This window comes from Garra rufa, chromosome 8 (genome assembly GCF_049309525.1).
Source record: "Garra rufa chromosome 8, GarRuf1.0, whole genome shotgun sequence".
Taxonomy (NCBI): domain Eukaryota; kingdom Metazoa; phylum Chordata; class Actinopteri; order Cypriniformes; family Cyprinidae; genus Garra; species Garra rufa.
The window spans coordinates 41,792,749-41,810,103 of NC_133368.1; the positions used below are offsets into that span (position 1 = coordinate 41,792,749).

The 17,355-nt window shown below is 37.5% G+C and overlaps 1 protein-coding gene across 1 annotated transcript; it reads left to right on the plus strand.

The window, feature by feature from the left end:
- The first annotated feature begins 2,249 nt into the window (after window positions 1-2,249).
- LOC141340189 (ankyrin repeat and SOCS box protein 1-like) lies at window positions 2,250-10,765 on the plus strand. The gene is made up of 5 exons (XM_073845115.1): window positions 2,250-2,337; window positions 5,973-6,114; window positions 6,530-6,832; window positions 8,065-8,447; window positions 9,983-10,765. The coding sequence occupies exons 1-5, from the start codon at window positions 2,250-2,252 to the stop codon at window positions 10,111-10,113; spliced, it is 1,047 nt and encodes a 348-aa protein (XP_073701216.1). The 3' UTR covers window positions 10,114-10,765.
- Window positions 10,766-17,355: the final 6,590 nt, after the last annotated feature.

Genomic DNA, 17,355 nt, shown 5'->3' on the forward strand with positions numbered 1-17,355 from the left:
CCTTCCGGCGCATCAAGGAGGCCCTGACCACCGAGCCCGTCCTGCGTGCCCCAGACTTCAACTGTCCCTTCCTGCTCCAAACGGATGCCTCCGACACGGGATTGGGGGCCGTGCTCTCCCAGGTCCAGGAGGGAGAGGAGCATCCGATTGTGTACATCAGCCGGAAGCTGTCCAAGGCCGAGCGCAACTACGCCGCGGTAGAGAAAGAAGCTCTCGCCATCAAGTGGGCAGTCCTGGAGCTGAGGTACTATTTATTAGGTCGACATTTTACACTGTTTACAGATCATGCACCGCTACAGTGGATGGCCCGGGCCAAAGACACTAACGCCCGGGTCACGAGGTGGTTCCTCTCGCTCCAGGACTTCCACTTCGATGTGCGCCACCGGGCCGGATCCAGCAACTCCAACGCTGACGGACTCTCTCGGTCTTGGGCAGCGTATGCAGGTCTGTCAGGGGTCATTCCCCTCCCACCCCCTGTCTCCCCTTTTGTTTCTGCCACCAGGACCAGGACGTCGCTTGGGGGGGGGAGTGTGGCGGGAGTCCCGAGGCACAATCAGCGTCGCCCTGGCAACTCACGCCAAACACCTGGACCTCATCACCACGGACCAATCGTTCACGGACGCCGCCCCTACAAAAGCCGGTTGCTCACCACAGATCACTGAGAAACTATCTCCGATGAGGTTGAAGCTTACCTGCTCTCTGCTCTCATTTCCCCCTACAGATTCGCCGTGAACGATTGGCCACCGTCACTTCTGGACACCGCCACCACCGCGAACTCACCTTCAAGCACCTACCCGTTTGCTTGCACCTTCCTGGGGAATTCTGCACGACAAGGACTTCACCTCTCACGGAGCACCGACGCACATTCACCTGCCACTTCACCGTTTCACTTAAGTCTGTTCAATAAACTCACCCTCCGGGGCTCAACTAAAAGTCTTGTCTTGTCGTGCTGTTCCCCGCCCGGCCACAGTACTTACATCAAAAAAATAAGTGAAATGTACTTAATGTGGTCATATTGCATTGCAAAACACATTTGCTTCTATTAAAGCAACACTAAGTAACTTTTCCCTCAACGCTCCCCTACAGGTTGGAAGCGGAATTGTCCATTACCGCTGTCGTAAATAATTTAGCCTACCGTCGCGTCACATGCACGTTATTTGTTTGGAGGCTATCCAGGACCGGCTTTGGAAATAACGATGTCCAGTGACAAGGTAGAGTATGTTGTATGACTTTATAAAAGTATGAAAACCTTTTGTGAAGCCTGCCGTAAAGCAAGTCGCATTTGTAGTCTCATTTGAACTACATAACCGCGACCCGACGACCCAAACTTACATAGTGCAGTTATGGCCGATAGAGGGTCGCTAAGCGAATACGGAAGTGCCGTTTCACCCTGTTATGAGTTGATGAACCACTGACACGAGTTCGGAAACATTATTTTAAGGTAAAAACAACTCTTTAGTGTTGACAATTCCGCTTCCAACCTGTAGAGGGAGCGTTGAGGGAAAAGTTACTTAGTGTTGCTTTAAGGTGGGATATGGGTAAGGTTAGGGACAGGCTTGGTGGTATGGGTTAGGGTGTAAGGGATGGGTCAACAGTGGTAATTACGGAAATTAATTACAAATGTAATTACATATACGTTTATTAAAAAGGATAAGTACAATGTAAAAACATGTATTTACACAATAAGTCCAGTGTATCAAATGATGAATTAAAATGTAAGCACATAGTAGTGAAGGCGACCTAATGTAAAGTGGGACCCAAAATCTTTATAGGTAAGTATAACCCTTCTTATTAAGTTGTATATCGCTGTGTTTCAGTAGTTGACACATTTAGGGAGAGGACAAATATTCCAAAACTTACAAAAGAAATGTGCACAAATCCACACTTTCACCATTCAGACATCTTTTCATTGGTATCCCCTTTAATAAATTACTTCTGGTTGTTTTATTATAATTTGTAAATCACTTGGGATCAAAGAAGCATGTTAGAATGCACTTATCCACACTTAGAAAATCACCTTAACTTGTCTTGTCTCAGTCCACCTTAAATCCAGATGAGGCTGTCATAGACAACTGCCAGTCAGCCAATCAGAGCGGCTCATACAGTCATGCAGCCCAGAGTCCATGCCGCTGCTAAAAACAACATTAAGATAACAACACAGATACTTTTTGTAGTAGTAGTTTCGGTGATTTAGTGTGGTTTATCACACCTGGGGCAGACTTTTATTCAAAGTAGGCTTACAAGACATGATGGCTGATGGTGAGGATGTTTTTGAAGGGGATGCTGATGAAGTCCCATCGGTCCCTGAACCACAGCTCCCAAACACTACTGCAGCTGGTATGTTATGTCATTATACCTGTGTGATCTGAATGGCCGGAAAACATTCATATCAGGTTTCAAAGCCAGATGCAGATCAATTAGGGACTCTGTAAACCATATAAAACATCTTAAACACTAGCTAGAGATTCATATTCAAAACACTTAAATTACTGAAACTAAATTTATTATCTAAACTTGTCGGCTCTCACAGAACGTTAGCGTTTTTGCGTAAAAGTTTTGCGAGTAGTTTCTCGCAAAACGCAAAAGCAATTATGAAAATAAGACTTGTTTTTAGTTAGGCTTGTTATTAATTTTATTCTTGCACATACAGGCACTGTAGCTGCACAACCTAGGAAAAGTGTTTCTGGTTATCACGTGCAAAAATGGTAATCTTTTTCAAACATTTTATTAAGAAAATAGTAGTTGATGTCGGAAATATCTTTATAGAACGGTCTGGTTAGTTACCCGGATGCGCGGCCATATTGGCGATACTCGGATGTAAACAACAGCAAGGTTTGCTCGGTTAATGTAGCTACTACTGAATATGTTGCTCTGATAATTGATGTTGTCTAAACCATGGAAAAAACGTGTGAAAGTAGCTAAATCGTATAGAGAAGGACGGAAAGGGTGCAATATTTTGACCAACTAAAGTTAATAGGTGGTAAAAATAAGTGTGAGCGGTATTAATAAAGATATTAGCCTAATATTTCACCTACCTGACCAGAAATGATTAGAACAAACATGAATGTTGTCACGATTCTTGCCCTGGAAATCCTGGTTGAGTTTGGCCAACCACAAACACCTTTTGTTTCTTAGACAGTTTTTTGCAATTTTCTCCTTGATTTGTTATAACTTCTGGCAGTCTATAGTACTCCAAGTGTTTTTCCTGGTCTGACTGATTAGTACAGCCAAAACATGACAATAATTTATCATTTTCAGTAGCATTAATCGGCAAATTATTCAAATTTCCTTCAGTTTAGTGGCATTGTTTACAGTCAGTGCCGCCAACAAGGCCGATCGATAACACGTTGTGAAAACACTCAATATGAGAAAAGTCGGAAGTTATGTATCTTAAATGGATAGTTATTATTATTATTTGGCATGGATATCACAATTACATTGGACAAACCATATGTATTTGCTTAAGTGTTTAGGCACACATGCTAATTTTCAACACCTGTCCAAGGGAGGCTAGTTGTTAAAAAACAAAACAAACAAAAAAAAACCCAATAATAATAATTATGAAAAATAAAAATAACAATACAAATATTAATAGCAACACAAACAGAAAAATTATATTTACATACACAAGCTGTAAAGCAAAGGCAACATGATCAACCAATAACCTAATAATAGACTGTTTATGTACTAAGCATTGCTGTTTTGTTTTTAACCATTGTTTGAGTCCTCTATTAAAAGTATTCCCATGGTTTTCTCATTTTAAATTCGTAGGTAAGGCATTCCAAAGTTCTGGCCCCTTCACAGAGAAAACAGACTGACCAAAAGAGTCTTATACTTTGGAACAAGACAGTTCACCACTAGTAGTGGCTTGTGTGTTTACCCTATGAGAGCTTTGACGCCTACAGATTACAGTTTACCCAAAAATTAAAATTCTGTCATTAATTACTCATTACCCTCATGTCATTCCAAACCCACAAGACATTCATATTCAGAAGGTGCGTCTTGGTACTCCCATGAATGGCAGGAGAGACTGACGCATAAGAGAAGAAATTGTTGAATAAAATAAATAAAGTGTTCACGTAGCATCATGACATTAAGTTTCAACCACTGATGTCACATGGACTATATTAATGATGTCTTTACTAGGTTGTTTGAACATTTCAGTTGCATTGTTTTCTATGCAAGGTCAGAAAGCTCTTGTATTTCATTCAAAAAATCTTAATTTGTGTTTCGAATATGAACAAAAGTCTTATGGGCTTGGAACAACATGAGGGTGAATAATCAATGATAGAAATTTTATATCTGGGTGAACTAACCATTTAAGACACGTTTAGATACAACTGTGTGGATTTAGTTTCAGCAATGTACCTCTATGGTGTCTCTAAGTGCATAAATATGAATCAGGGATGTGATTTTTCCGGATTAATCCGGAATTCCGGATTTTTCGACCTGAAAATGTGACCTCTATGTCACTTATTTGCGACCGTTCGCAAATGGCGGATGGCGAAGTATGATTCCGGACCGCAAGATGCGTCCATGCGGACCGTGAAAGCTTTTGACATAATAAAAAAAAAATGCCAAACGCTATTTCTAATAAATACATTTCAAGCACACTAGGTTCAGCGTTTGGGTGCAATCTTCCGTGCTGTGAGGAGAGCAAAGATCGGCAGACAGATGTAGATGTAGAAAAACGTTGATGGGAAATGCATTATTTTGGGGTTACGTCGCAAAATATTGTAAATATATCTTTTTATACTGTATTTTTATACATATTTATATTTTAAACCACGACGGTGAGCCAATGGATATCACACAAGCAACGTGAAAATTGCATATGTTAAAGTGAAAGTAAAAACAGCGCTTTCAGCATCTAATGTGCACATTCTCTAAGAGACAATGATAGACGAATATACTTCATATGCTGATATTAATTTACTTACCTAATATTTCTCTTGTGCAAAATAAAAAGAAACGTATTTTGTGTAGGCTAATTGTTTTTGAAAGTCGGTTCTTGAAATAAAGCTCTTAATTTTTATTGATTACTGTAGTGTTATTAAGGGTTAAGAAAGACTTAATTATTTCCGGTGGTCTTAAATGTGGGGACTAAAAGGCAATAATTGCGATGAAACTTTATAAGGTTATCCATTGAATAAATATGAGCGCTGCGCTTTTCAAAGTCAGCTGCGGAGCTTGTTTTGTGTATCATTCTGATAGCGCCTCCTGCTGGAAGAGAATGATCTGACATTTTTAATCAGCTCGTACGTCGGCTGTTGTCAAAAAGACCAATGTAAACAAATCAGTCCATGGTTTTAAGCACCAAACACGTAGAGTTGTAAATGTTATCTGATGGATCGACAAGATCATGTGTTATACAAATTTAAACAATTAAGGCAATAAAATATATGTTAATTAATATAATACTTGATTGACAATAATTGTTTAAATTAATATAAGAATTGATACTTTTTACTCTTGAAGGCTGGAATGTGAATTTTATAATTTAAGAAATCTTTTTTGTTTTGTGAAATCTGCATCTCAATTGTAAATCATGCTTTTTACAGTCATTTTAATAATTTATTTATTTATTAATTAAATTTTGTTCAGGTCTTTAAAAAAGTATTTAAATGTCTAGAATTTAAGATAAAATATGCTGCAGATACCCTGGTCTCGCAAAAAAAAAAAAAAAAAAAGTTTTTTATATATAATTGTTTTGAGTGATTTTCCACTATGGCAGGATGTTTAAGCTGCATTAACATTAACTTACTTGTATTTGCTAGCTATTAGGGATGCTCATTTCGGTTAATTTTCCCAACCGACAACCGCAAATCATTATATGGGGGGCGGGGGGTTGTCTTAGTATATTTTCCTGCTTTTTTGTCCTTAGCCAATCACATGCCTGATGAATCTTGTTCTCACAAGCATCAAACATTGATTATGTAATTGACTTGATCTGGTCTGTGTCTCTCTGTTAGGCCGTAACCTGAGAGGATGGCTTCAGGAGCAGTTCGGTGACAAGCCTCTGGAACCGTGTGAGGACATGAGTCTACATAATGCTGCCCATGTAGGAGATCTAGACACTCTTAAGACCCTCCTGCAAGAAGACGGCTTCAAACTGTGAGGGTTTTTCTCTGAATGATTCATTAACATTGGCCTGTTTTCTAAATGCATGTTATCCACCTTTATTCTTAAACGTAGAAGTAAGCTTATGGGCTAGACTTCCTTTTCATTATAGAAGTGTGTTTAGAATTAAGATAATACATTAAAATAACATGGTAAGACATACCAATTTGCAGTATCAAGCAGCAAAACAAGCAGTTTTGTAAAGCTAAAAATAGCTGGATGCGGATGAGACTGGAAGCTAGACCCATAAAATTTACAAATGGTTGTGCCCGTTCTTACGGCAATAATAAGGTGAATAGATTATATTGTAACCATTTCATCCATGCATATATATTTTTTGACCTTGTACTGTTTAATAAAAAAAATATCATACATCTTTTTTCAGTGTGTAACATTGTATTATTTTTAGGCGGATCAATGAGAAGTTGATTTGGTCCTGTGGTTTGCTGCCGTGCACGCCACTGCGTATTGCTGCCATGATGGGCCACAGAGAGTGTGTGGAGTACTTGATCTCTCAGGGAGCTGCAGTGGACCTGGTGGATGTGAAGGGTCAGACTGCTCTATACATGGCTGTGGTTAATGGACACCTGGACTGTGTGAAGATCCTCCTGAAAGCCGGTGCTGATCCAAACGGCAGCTTTCATCACCGGAGCACCCCAATATACCATGCTGCACAAGTGGGCCGAGTAGACATTATACAAGAGCTGATCAGGTGGGGATATCTCTAAAAAAAAGTTTACATACATCTTGCAGAATTATTTTACCGCAATAAGAGGGATCATACAAAATGCATGTTGTTTTTTATTTAGTACTGACCTGAATAAGACAGTTCACATAAAGGATGTTAACATACTATATAGTCCACAAGAGAAAATAATAGTTGAATTTATAAAAAAATTACCCTGTTCAAAAGTTCTTAATACTGTGTTCTTTCCTGAAGGATCCAAAGCTATGATTTTTTGTTGTTTAGTCAAAAAGTCTCTTGTTTCTCCTGAACAGTTCAAACTGAAAAATCCTTCAGGTCCCACAGATTCTTTGGTTTTACCGCATTTTTGTGTATTTGAACCCTTTCCAACAATGACTGTATGATTTTGAGATCCATCTTTTCACACTGAGGACATTACTAACTATTACAGAAGGTTCAAACGCTCACTGATGCTTCAGAAGGAAAAACGATGCATTAAGATCTGGGGGGTGAAAACTTTTGAACAGAATGAAGATGTGTACTTTTTTATTTTGCCTAAAAATCTTTTTTTTTTTTTCATTTAGTACTACCCTTCAGAAGCTACAGAACATACATACATGTTTCCCAGAAGACAAAATAAGTATAATTTACCCTAATCTTCAAATTCAAAAAGTTTTCACCCCTTAATGCATTGTGTTTCCTTCTGAAGCTTCAGTGAGTGTTAAACCTTCTGTAATAGTTGCATATGAGTCCCTCAGTTGTCCTCAGTGTGAAAAGATGGTTCTCAAAATCATACAGTCATTGTTGGAAAGGGTTCAAATATGCAAAAATGCTGAAAAAACAAAGAATTTGTGGGACTTTTCTGAAGAACAGCGGGCAGTTCAGGACACAAAAGGGACTCATGAACAACTATCACTAAACAAAAAAAAAACAGCTGTGGATAATTCTGGTAACAGCAGTATTAGGAATCAAGTGCATGTACTTTTGAACAGGGTAATTTTGATAAATTCCACTATTATTTTCTCTTGTGGATTTTATGTAAATCTCTTATGTGAAATATCTTATTCAGGTCATACTAAATAAAAAATAGCATGCATATTTTGTAAAAGGAATTAACATTTTGCAGATTCCACAAGGTGTATGTAAACTTTTGACCTCAGCTGTACATAAAATAATACAAAATTATATGAATTATTTCAGACTTTTGACTGCCGTGTTTGTGTGTTATGATAACGCTGATTCCCCTGAAATACACACAGGTTCAATGCTGACATTGATATTGACCACCGGCTGGATCAGAGGTCTATGTTCGGCGCCCGCACTTTGACAACTCTGGCACCCTGTCCGCTTTTCATCAGCGCTGCATATCACCACCTCCCCTGCTTCCGGATGATTCTGAATGCCGGTGCCAACCCCAACTACAACTACAATGGCCCCATAAACATGGAAGTGCTGCTCAAGGGCCGAGCCTCCTGTATGCTGGATGCAGTTCTGAAACTCGGATGTGAACCGGCTTTCGTTAGCTTGCTGCTGGATCACGGAGCTGACCCGTATCTGGTCACCTGGGACGAGCTTGATCCTGACACCATGGTTCGCATAAGGGTCAACGCTGAAGCTCTTCATGTTTACCAGGAGGCCAAAAGTAAGGTGTTCTTGATGTCATGATGTTATTGGGTCACTTCTATTATGCAGTGCAAATGTTTTTTATAGTGAAAATTCCAAAAATATATATCTTTTTTCATCAAAACCTGGAAATACATGGAAGGTTTTATAACAAAGAAACAAGCTCACAATTTTTAAACACGGAAAGTTCGTTTTTCAGTATCAGAGGTAGGTGAACATTTTACATGTTCAGTGGATTTTAGTCATATGCTGTTCACTTTTAATTCTGGAAGTTTATTAAACTTTTTTTTATTAATTAATCTTTTATTTCTTTATTCAAATTCTTTGAAACGATGTTGTTAATGTTAGTTTTTGGTAATTTAAATAAAGATAAAATTAAATTAAATAAATAAATATTAAAGGAAAAACTTAAATGTAAAAAAAAAAAAAAAAAAAAAAATTTGAAATAAGTTTGTAGAAATAATTACATTTAAAACTGGGAAAAAAATTTACACTTCCAGTCAAAAGTTTTTGAACAGTGAGATTTTTAATGTTTTTTAAAGAATCACTTCTGCTCACCAAGCTTGCATGTTTTAGATCCAAAGTACAAGCAAAAACAGTATTTTTTTTTTTTAAATTACTATTTAAAATAACTGGTTTCTATTTAATTATATATTTTAAAATGTAATTTATTCCTGTGATTTTAAAGCTTTTTTAGCAAGTTTTTAACATCGTTACTCCAGTCTGTAGTGTCACATGATTGTTCAGAAATCATTCTAATATTCTGATTTGCTTTATTATTATTATGTTGAAAACAGCTGAGTACAATTTTTTTTAGGTTTCTTTAAAAAATAGAAAGTTCAAAAGAACAGCATTTATCTGAAATAGAAATCTTTTGTAACATTGTAAATCTTTATCATCACTTTTAATCAATTTAAAGCCTCCTTGCTAAATAAAACTATTATTTTCTATCTCTTTCCCCAAAAAATATGTATTGACTTCTAGCTTTTGGATGGTATAGTGTATAACACTACAAAAGCTTTTTATTTAAGATAAATGTGGATCTTTGGATCTTTCTATTCATCAAAGAATCCTGAAAAAAATTACTGTTTCAAATATTGATAATAATAATAATAATAATAATAATAATTTAACAATAAAAATGTTTCTTGAACAGCAAATCAGCGTATTAGAATGATTTCTGAAGGATCATGTGACACTGAAGACTGGATTAATGATGCTGAAAATTCAGTTTTGATCACAGGAATAAATTACATTTGAAAATATATTCAAATAGAAAGCAGTTATTTTTTAAATAGTAAAAATATTTCATAATATTACTGATTATGCTGTATTTTGGATCAAATGAATGCAGGCTTGGCGAGCAAAAGGGAATTCTTTAAAAAACATTAAAAATCTTTTGACTGGTATAACAAAATGGCAACTATTACTGTCAAAATGGCAAAAGCACATCAAATTAGTTGGGTTGATTGTTCGGTATAACTTCAAAAATGATCTTTTCATGACTTTCTTTGAGGCCTGACCTGTGCTCGCTAATTTTGTTTTCCAACACAGAAAACCCGAGGAGACTGATGAAACTGTGCCGCATTACGATCCGGAAAATCATGGGCAAGAAGCGTCTATCGTGTATCTCTTCCCTTCCGCTGCCTGAAACGGTCATAAAATTTATGTTTCACAAGGACTGACGCAACTCTGCTTCTGCATGTAACTCAAAGTTAACTTAAAGTTGCGAGTGGCCACTCACTATCTAACACTACTTACATAGAAACCAATGACTTCCACAAGACTGGAAGCTGTGAAGGCAAGGTAATGGTTTTTTTGTGTTGATTTTGGGGGGAAATCTGTGGAATGAAGCTGAGAGTACTGCACACTTATTGTGAGTAGAATACGTAAGCATATTAGCAAAAATGTTTAATATATGCGCTGCTGCTGCCAGTTTAAGATTTTAGTTTGCACTGTGCCAAAGAACATGCTTACCTGTAGTAAAATCACTGTAACGCACTGCCTTTTGTGGCTTATTGCTTTAAAGGAGGTCAATATTGAACACCACTTATATTGAGATCTTAATTTTAAACTTTTTTTTGTTATGTTAGCTTGTGCAAACAGCTGTTACAGCACTACAGTAATATACAGACTATTTAATATTATTAGTTATGATAGATATGTTATTGGTGATATGTTCTTATATCACCTACATTTGATTATATTGCTGAAAGTTGCCTTACATATTCTCTGAATATATTTTTTGCAATATTGACAGTGTAAAGAATGTGTATTTCTGTACTTTATTGAAGTAGCTTAGACTTTCCTTGAATATTTCGGTTTGTTGCAACTTTTTTGTTTACCTCGCTTCAAATTTTTTTCCAGATAAATAGTTTTTTCTTTAATCGATTCTGATTGTCTTGATATTAATAACCCTGATTAAAATGTTTTCATTATTTAAAGAAGTGTGAAGAGTGGAGAAATAGAAATATTTAGAAATGTTACAAACATCTTCAGTTACTTTAAGTCAATTTAATGCATCCTTGCTCAATAAAAATATTTATTTATTTAAATTGATTTACATTTTTACTTTTTCATTTCATTGTGTACAATTTAAAATATATATATATATATATATATATATATATATATATATTATTATGTTTTACTTGAAGGAGCAGTTTACTTCCAGAATGAAAATTTCCTGAAAATTAACTTACCCCCATCTCATCCAAGATGTTCATGTCTTTCTTTCTTCAGAGTAAGAAATTAAGGTTTTTGAGGAAAACATTCCAGAATTTTTGTCCAAATAGTGGACTTCAATGGGAGCCAACAGGTTGAAGGTCCAAATTGCAGTTTCAATGCAGCTTCAAAGGGCTCTACATAAGGGTCTTATCTAGTGAAACAATGTCATTTTCTTAAAAAAAGAAAAGAGAAAAATCCTGGAAGGTTTTCCTCAAAAACCTTAATTTCTTGTTGATTAAAGAAAGACATGAACATCCTGGATGACATGGGGGTGAGTAAATCATCAGGAAATTTTCATCCTGGAAGTGAACTTCTCCTTTAAGTAAAATTCATTCATTAAAATATAACCTAAGTAATTTATTGATGTGGTATCTTTTATTTATAAATGCTGATATGGGAAAGCCATATTGCACACAGCTCTTCCCATTGGCTTTATTGTTTGTATTTAGCTGTATGTTTTTTTCTTTACCCTAAGGGGTCATTGTTGTTTTTCACTCTCAGCATTTAAATTATTGCTAAAGCTCACGATTAAAAAAACCTAATTATCATTCAGCGCAGGAAGTGATTTATACTTCCTGTAAGACTGAGCTTGTCTTCACAGAGGCCCTGCCCACAGGTTTCTCAGGGATCTTAGTAGATATCATGTTAAGCTATCAGATCTCACCATCATATAATAGCCCCTGATGTGCACTGATTCCACTGAGGTTTTCAACCATATCGCAGATTTCCCAGGCTTCATCCATCAGGATCACTCTCTGGGTACAACTGCCTTTTTTCCTTGTCAGACTTTAGTGTGCTGTGACATTAAAACCACATCTTGTTGAAAACCACAAACTGTGGAAAAAGCAAAGCCTGGGAAAGGCCGGACTCTGCCAGCGAATCGCCAGTGGACTCATAGAGAACTGCAGTCCCTCTATCTGCATCTGGGGGAAAGGTGGGTTCACACACTACTATGTGCACTCTTGTTCGTGGGTACCCTGTAATAATGTAATTTTTAGCTGTTACGCTGCCATCGAAACTTTGATCAAAGCTCCCTGTGTTTAATGTCAATATGTCAGCAGCAGATCTTGACTGTCATCTTTTTCCGATTGTTTTCAACAGTGGATTTGGAAGGAGGCCACTTAGCAACCCCAGAACTCCAAGAGTAGGATGAGTGTCCAGATGGGTGGGTACTAAATCACTTAAGTTTGATTGGCCAGTCCAGGTGTCAGCTCAAAAGTCTAATCTGTGATTGGACATCTCCCAAGGCAGAGACAGGAACAGCTGATAAAACAATAATACACAAGACTCCATCAATTAATAAAAATATTGAAAGTCCTCCATCCATAATATTGCTTTCTCCAGTGATAATGTACTGTAGTCTGAATCAGGAGAGAAATATGCACAGGTCAAGCTCCATTTACAGTCCAAAACTTTTCTAAACAAATATTTCAGTGGATTTTGATGTGAGAGGACAACAGAGTATGGACTTCTTTACTGGAGGAAGAGTTATTATGGATATGAATTGCTATTTTGTCCAGAAGCGACACAACCTTTCACTTCGTAGACTTAAACTGATGGACTGGAGTTTTGTGGATTACTGTGATGTTTTTATCAGCTGTTTGGACTCTTATTCTGACGGCACCCATTCACTGCAGTGGTGTGCAAGTGATGTAATGCTAGATTTCTCCGAATCGGAGGGTGTTGTCAGCAAACCGAGAAATATTTTATACATTTCCTACCATAAATATATCAAAACTTAATTTTTGATTATTAATATGCATTGCTAAGAACTTCATTTGGAAACTTGTTGTTTTCTCAGTATTTTTTATTTTTTTGTACCCTCAGATTTTCAAACAGTTGTATCTCGACCAAATATTGTCCTATCCTAACAAACCATACATCAATGGAAAGCTATACATCAATAGATTTAAGTATACATTTAAAAAAAAAATGTGTGGTCCACATATTTGATGTTTTGTGGATCAGGGTCACATTTATGAAAACAACTTGTTGGGAATTGTCAACTTTGGTGACACTGCATGTTTTTGATTGACTAAAAAGAATTAAATCATATGCATTGGCCAAACATATAAAACCCAGAAGTATTTTTTCCATTGTCTTTTGAATTATTATTGCAGAAAATAATGACTGGTTTTGTGACATTTGGTGTATAGTGATGTTAAATCCAGACTTTTTACTTGTACAGTCAAGATTAAACTGCACTGCACACGTCCTAACATGATGTCTGCTCTGTTTGTCTGTAGTACTTTCAGTTTAATGGATTTGTATTGATTCAGTGCTGTCTGAAGGATGGCTCTAGATGGCACTATCTTCATGTGAAGCCTCACCATCTCATGACTTTGTTCTCTCCACAGAGACCAAAAAGAATTTACAACAAACATTTACTCATGGCTGTTGATTGTATTTATTTATTTGGTTATTTTCTGACATATTTAGTCTTTTTATTTAGCTATAGGGCTCAATGCCTCAGCTCTCTTTTGCATTGCCAATTTCCAAATGTAAGTTTCTGTGCTGATATTACAGCAGTTTTGTACATTAGCAGACACAACAGAATCAGTCAGATATTTGAAAGTGTTGTTTGATTTATTTCCTGTTATTTTTAATAGTTTTTCCTCCAAAGCGATCAGCTGTAGTTGTAGTTTTTCTGTTGTTTTATGATGCCACTAATTGCATTCTTGTCAACATCTCAAGTTTCCAACCAAACAGACAATTTCCTCATGCATTTAATTTTGGTTTTAACGGAAATGCAATTAACTGCATCTTAAGACTTTATATGAGCTTATAAAAGCGCATGTGTGCTTGTGTCGGGTATAAAATTACTTTTTCCCTTTTTGTTTAAATTGAGTAACAGCTGCATGTTGTTTAGTTCATTTTAATCTCGCATCTCCTCTTCTATCAGACTAATTTGCACTTGCGCTCTTATTTTATTTTCCCTCTTTAATTGCATTTTTTTGGAACGCTGATCTCATAGCTCTTTTCCTCTCATACTGCGGGGTATTTCATATAAAGGAAAGAGAGAACGCATTTTTGCTTTTCTGATTTGTGTATCACATGTGATTTAGATCAGGTATCATTTAAGCCATGCCAGAAAAACACGCTAGACTAAATTGATATGCTATTGATATGCAGTCCAAGTAAAACAGTGTTTTTGCTCGTTTCGCGTCAGGTCAATATAACATGAAGGGTAGCGATTAAATAAATATTGGTAATTTTTCATTTCTGTGTCATACACATGCAAAATCAATTACTAAAGTATTTCCGGTGCAGCTCTCCTCAAACGTCCATTTGCGTGTCTGATCTCAGAGGCTTGGTTTAAGACAGGAAATATTGAATGGAGAAAATTTACCAATAAATCAGTTTTAATTAGGAAACCAAAATTGCTTAATGCCACTTAATTTGACTTTTTTTTCCCAACAGCACCGGCAGTTGTGAATTGCGGCGAACAGCGGAAGATAGAATCGCAAATGAATGTTCCAGACTCGATCTGAAACTAATCAAAAAGCAAACTAAACAAACAGAAAACATCTTTGAGAGAACTTGCCAACTCGTTTTGCAGGTCAACAGCCTTGGGTTTGTGCTCATTAACCTTAGAGATTAGCTGTAGATTGCTGTTTTATTACTAGGCATCAATCTCGAGGCACACAAAACTCCTAAAAATAATCTCGATATGAATGTTTTACATGCGTTTTTTTCCTCCTCTGAAATACCACACAGTCCCAGAGTTTTTCCAGCTCTGTAAGTACAGAGGCTTTGTAATTGATAGTATTCATTAAGCCAAACTACCCATGGTTAATTGCTTCTGTGAAGCTTTTGGCTCTAGGGAGCAGCTCCACAGCTGAGCTGAACGGTTTGCTCTTGGCCAAGGAACAAAGCGATCAGCAGACATGTTTGAGGGCATTCGGGCTTCCTCTGGAAATTAAGCAGGAATTGTCACTCGACTGACAAACCGCCATCAGACAACAGCATCAGCAGGAACCCTGGAAAAGAAGAGGAAAATAACAATTCCACGACCACTATGGGAATGCAGTAAAATGTGTTTTCCTGCAGTCCGGAATCCCACAGTTAAACCTGCAGGCACAGAAACGAGTGGAAAGCGGCCTTCCCAGAGGCCTGTGGACGCCATGCATGCTGAGAACGGGTCGAGTCACGGGATTGCATCATCATGTGTCACGAAACCCCCTAAATCCCAAACCCAAATCCACCGCATGCTTTTAGATTTCTGAATCATGCTGTTACGTAACTCTGAGCACATTCACAGACACAGGGGGTGTCGCTTTCTGCGATTCGGAGTGTGGAAGGAAGATACGGGGTGTCTCATTGCAGCGATTCCCTTGGCTCTTCCTCTTAGTGTGACCCTTCTGACAGAGGGTGGGAAAGGATCCAAGCCCACGGCCCAACGCCACATCAAATCAACCATTTCCTCCCATGATAAGATGGCTCAGACGAGCTTCCCAGATCTCCAATAAGGAGGAAGAGAGATGTTGAGAAGATCAATCCTGGTGGAGGATGATTTTGGCCACCGTTGTTCCTTCCCACTAAGGCCTCTCGTGTTTCGTCTTCAGCATCGAGAGGCGTTCATCCAAATCTGACACAAATGCTTCAGCCGTCTTCATTTACAAGAGTGGTTTTTGACTTGTCAGGGAATTGTCAGGTTCAATATGATTACAAATTTAATTTGGTATGTTTCAGTTATAATGTCCACCATGTTACTGATTAAAACTATTTGTGAGCCTGGACCTCAAACCCAGTCTTAAGTAGCACGGGTGTATCTGTAGCAATTTTTCTTTTATTCCAAAAATCATTAGGATAATAACAAAAAATCTTGTTCCATGAAGATTTTGTAAATTTCCTACTCTAAATATATCAATACTTAATTTTTGATTAGTAAGATGCACAGACCGGGAAACAAAGCACAGACTGATTTACTGGGCATTTTGCTAAAAGGTGCTTATGCAGACGCCATTGTTGTTATACACATTTGTGATGTTCGTGAACAAATTACTGACTTACTGCTTGTTCTCCCTCTTCTTCGTTATCTTTCAATGCTGGTTATTTCCATGACTGACTTGTTGCACGCCAGTCTGTTGTTGTGGGGGCGTTGCCACGCGCCGAAACGTGACGCTGAACGAAACGAACTGTGATTGGTTGTTTGACATGTCGATCAAACGGTCTTATGGGCGGGCCTTGGCAAATGAAAGCTGCCATGAATTCCAGACCTTCAGCCGTCAGTCTGAAGGTCTGGCTACGCGAGACTTCAACTTTGGTGACACTGCATGTTTTTGATTGACTAAAAAGAAATTAATTATATGCGCTGGCCAACCCATAAAACCCAGTAGGATTTTTTTCTATTGTCTTTTGAATTATTATTGCAGAAAATAAGCTCTGTGACCAACAAATGTTTACGATTCTTACATGTTGTGTTCGTCATGAAAACATTTAACATTCATGGAATCTTTTCATTCCACAAAAGGTTCTTTATAATGGAAAGTTGTCCAAATGACAACTTTAAAGGCAAATGCATATTACTAATCAGAAATAAAGTTTTGATATATTTACGGTAGGAAATTTACAAAATATGTTCATGAAACATGATCTTTACTTAATATCCTAATGCTTTTTGGCATAAAAGAAAAAATGATGGTTAGTTTGGTCATTTTAAAAACAGTGAAACTTAAAGGTTCTTGTAGAACCAAAAATGGTCCTTCAATGACATCACTGCGAAAAAAAACAACTTTATTTTTAAGAGTCTATGTCATGCTTGTGCTTGTTTTTTAACCAGATGCACTCGCTTTTTCCAGAGAAGCAATTGGATGCATCCTAAGACCCAGGAGCCTGCGAGTAAACTCAGATGGATCGGATCGATAGCCGTGACGAACCTCTAAATGTGAAGAGTCAGCACATGAAAAGAAAGGTACACACAACTCGACTTAGCTGACCCGAGTGGCAGAACCCGATACTCCCAGAGCGGAGCGGAGGCCCGGTTCAGGCACACTCGTTTACCTCGGTTCCATCTCTAAAGGCCTCTGACTGCCCTTACCCCTTTAGCTTCCTGTCAGGATCATGCATTTCCTGCCTGCTTCTAGTTTTTTCTGACATTAAGCAGAAGAGACAGGTGTGTGCCTGATGCCGCTTTTACCTGACACCCAAATATTATCACAAGGCTCATTTTTTGGCTAAACACGTCCAGTTTAATCAGG

Excerpts from the sequence above, each read along its gene's own strand:
- LOC141340189 (XM_073845115.1), top strand. The coding sequence starts at position 2,250 with ATGGCTGATGGTGAGGATGTTTTTGAAGGGGATGCTGATGAAGTCCCA. Across the intron at positions 6,115-6,529 it reads CAAGAAGACGGCTTCAAACT|GCGGATCAATGAGAAGTTGA; the intron begins GTGAGGGTTTTT and ends TATTATTTTTAG. Across the intron at positions 6,833-8,064 it reads ATTATACAAGAGCTGATCAG|GTTCAATGCTGACATTGATA; the intron begins GTGGGGATATCT and ends AAATACACACAG.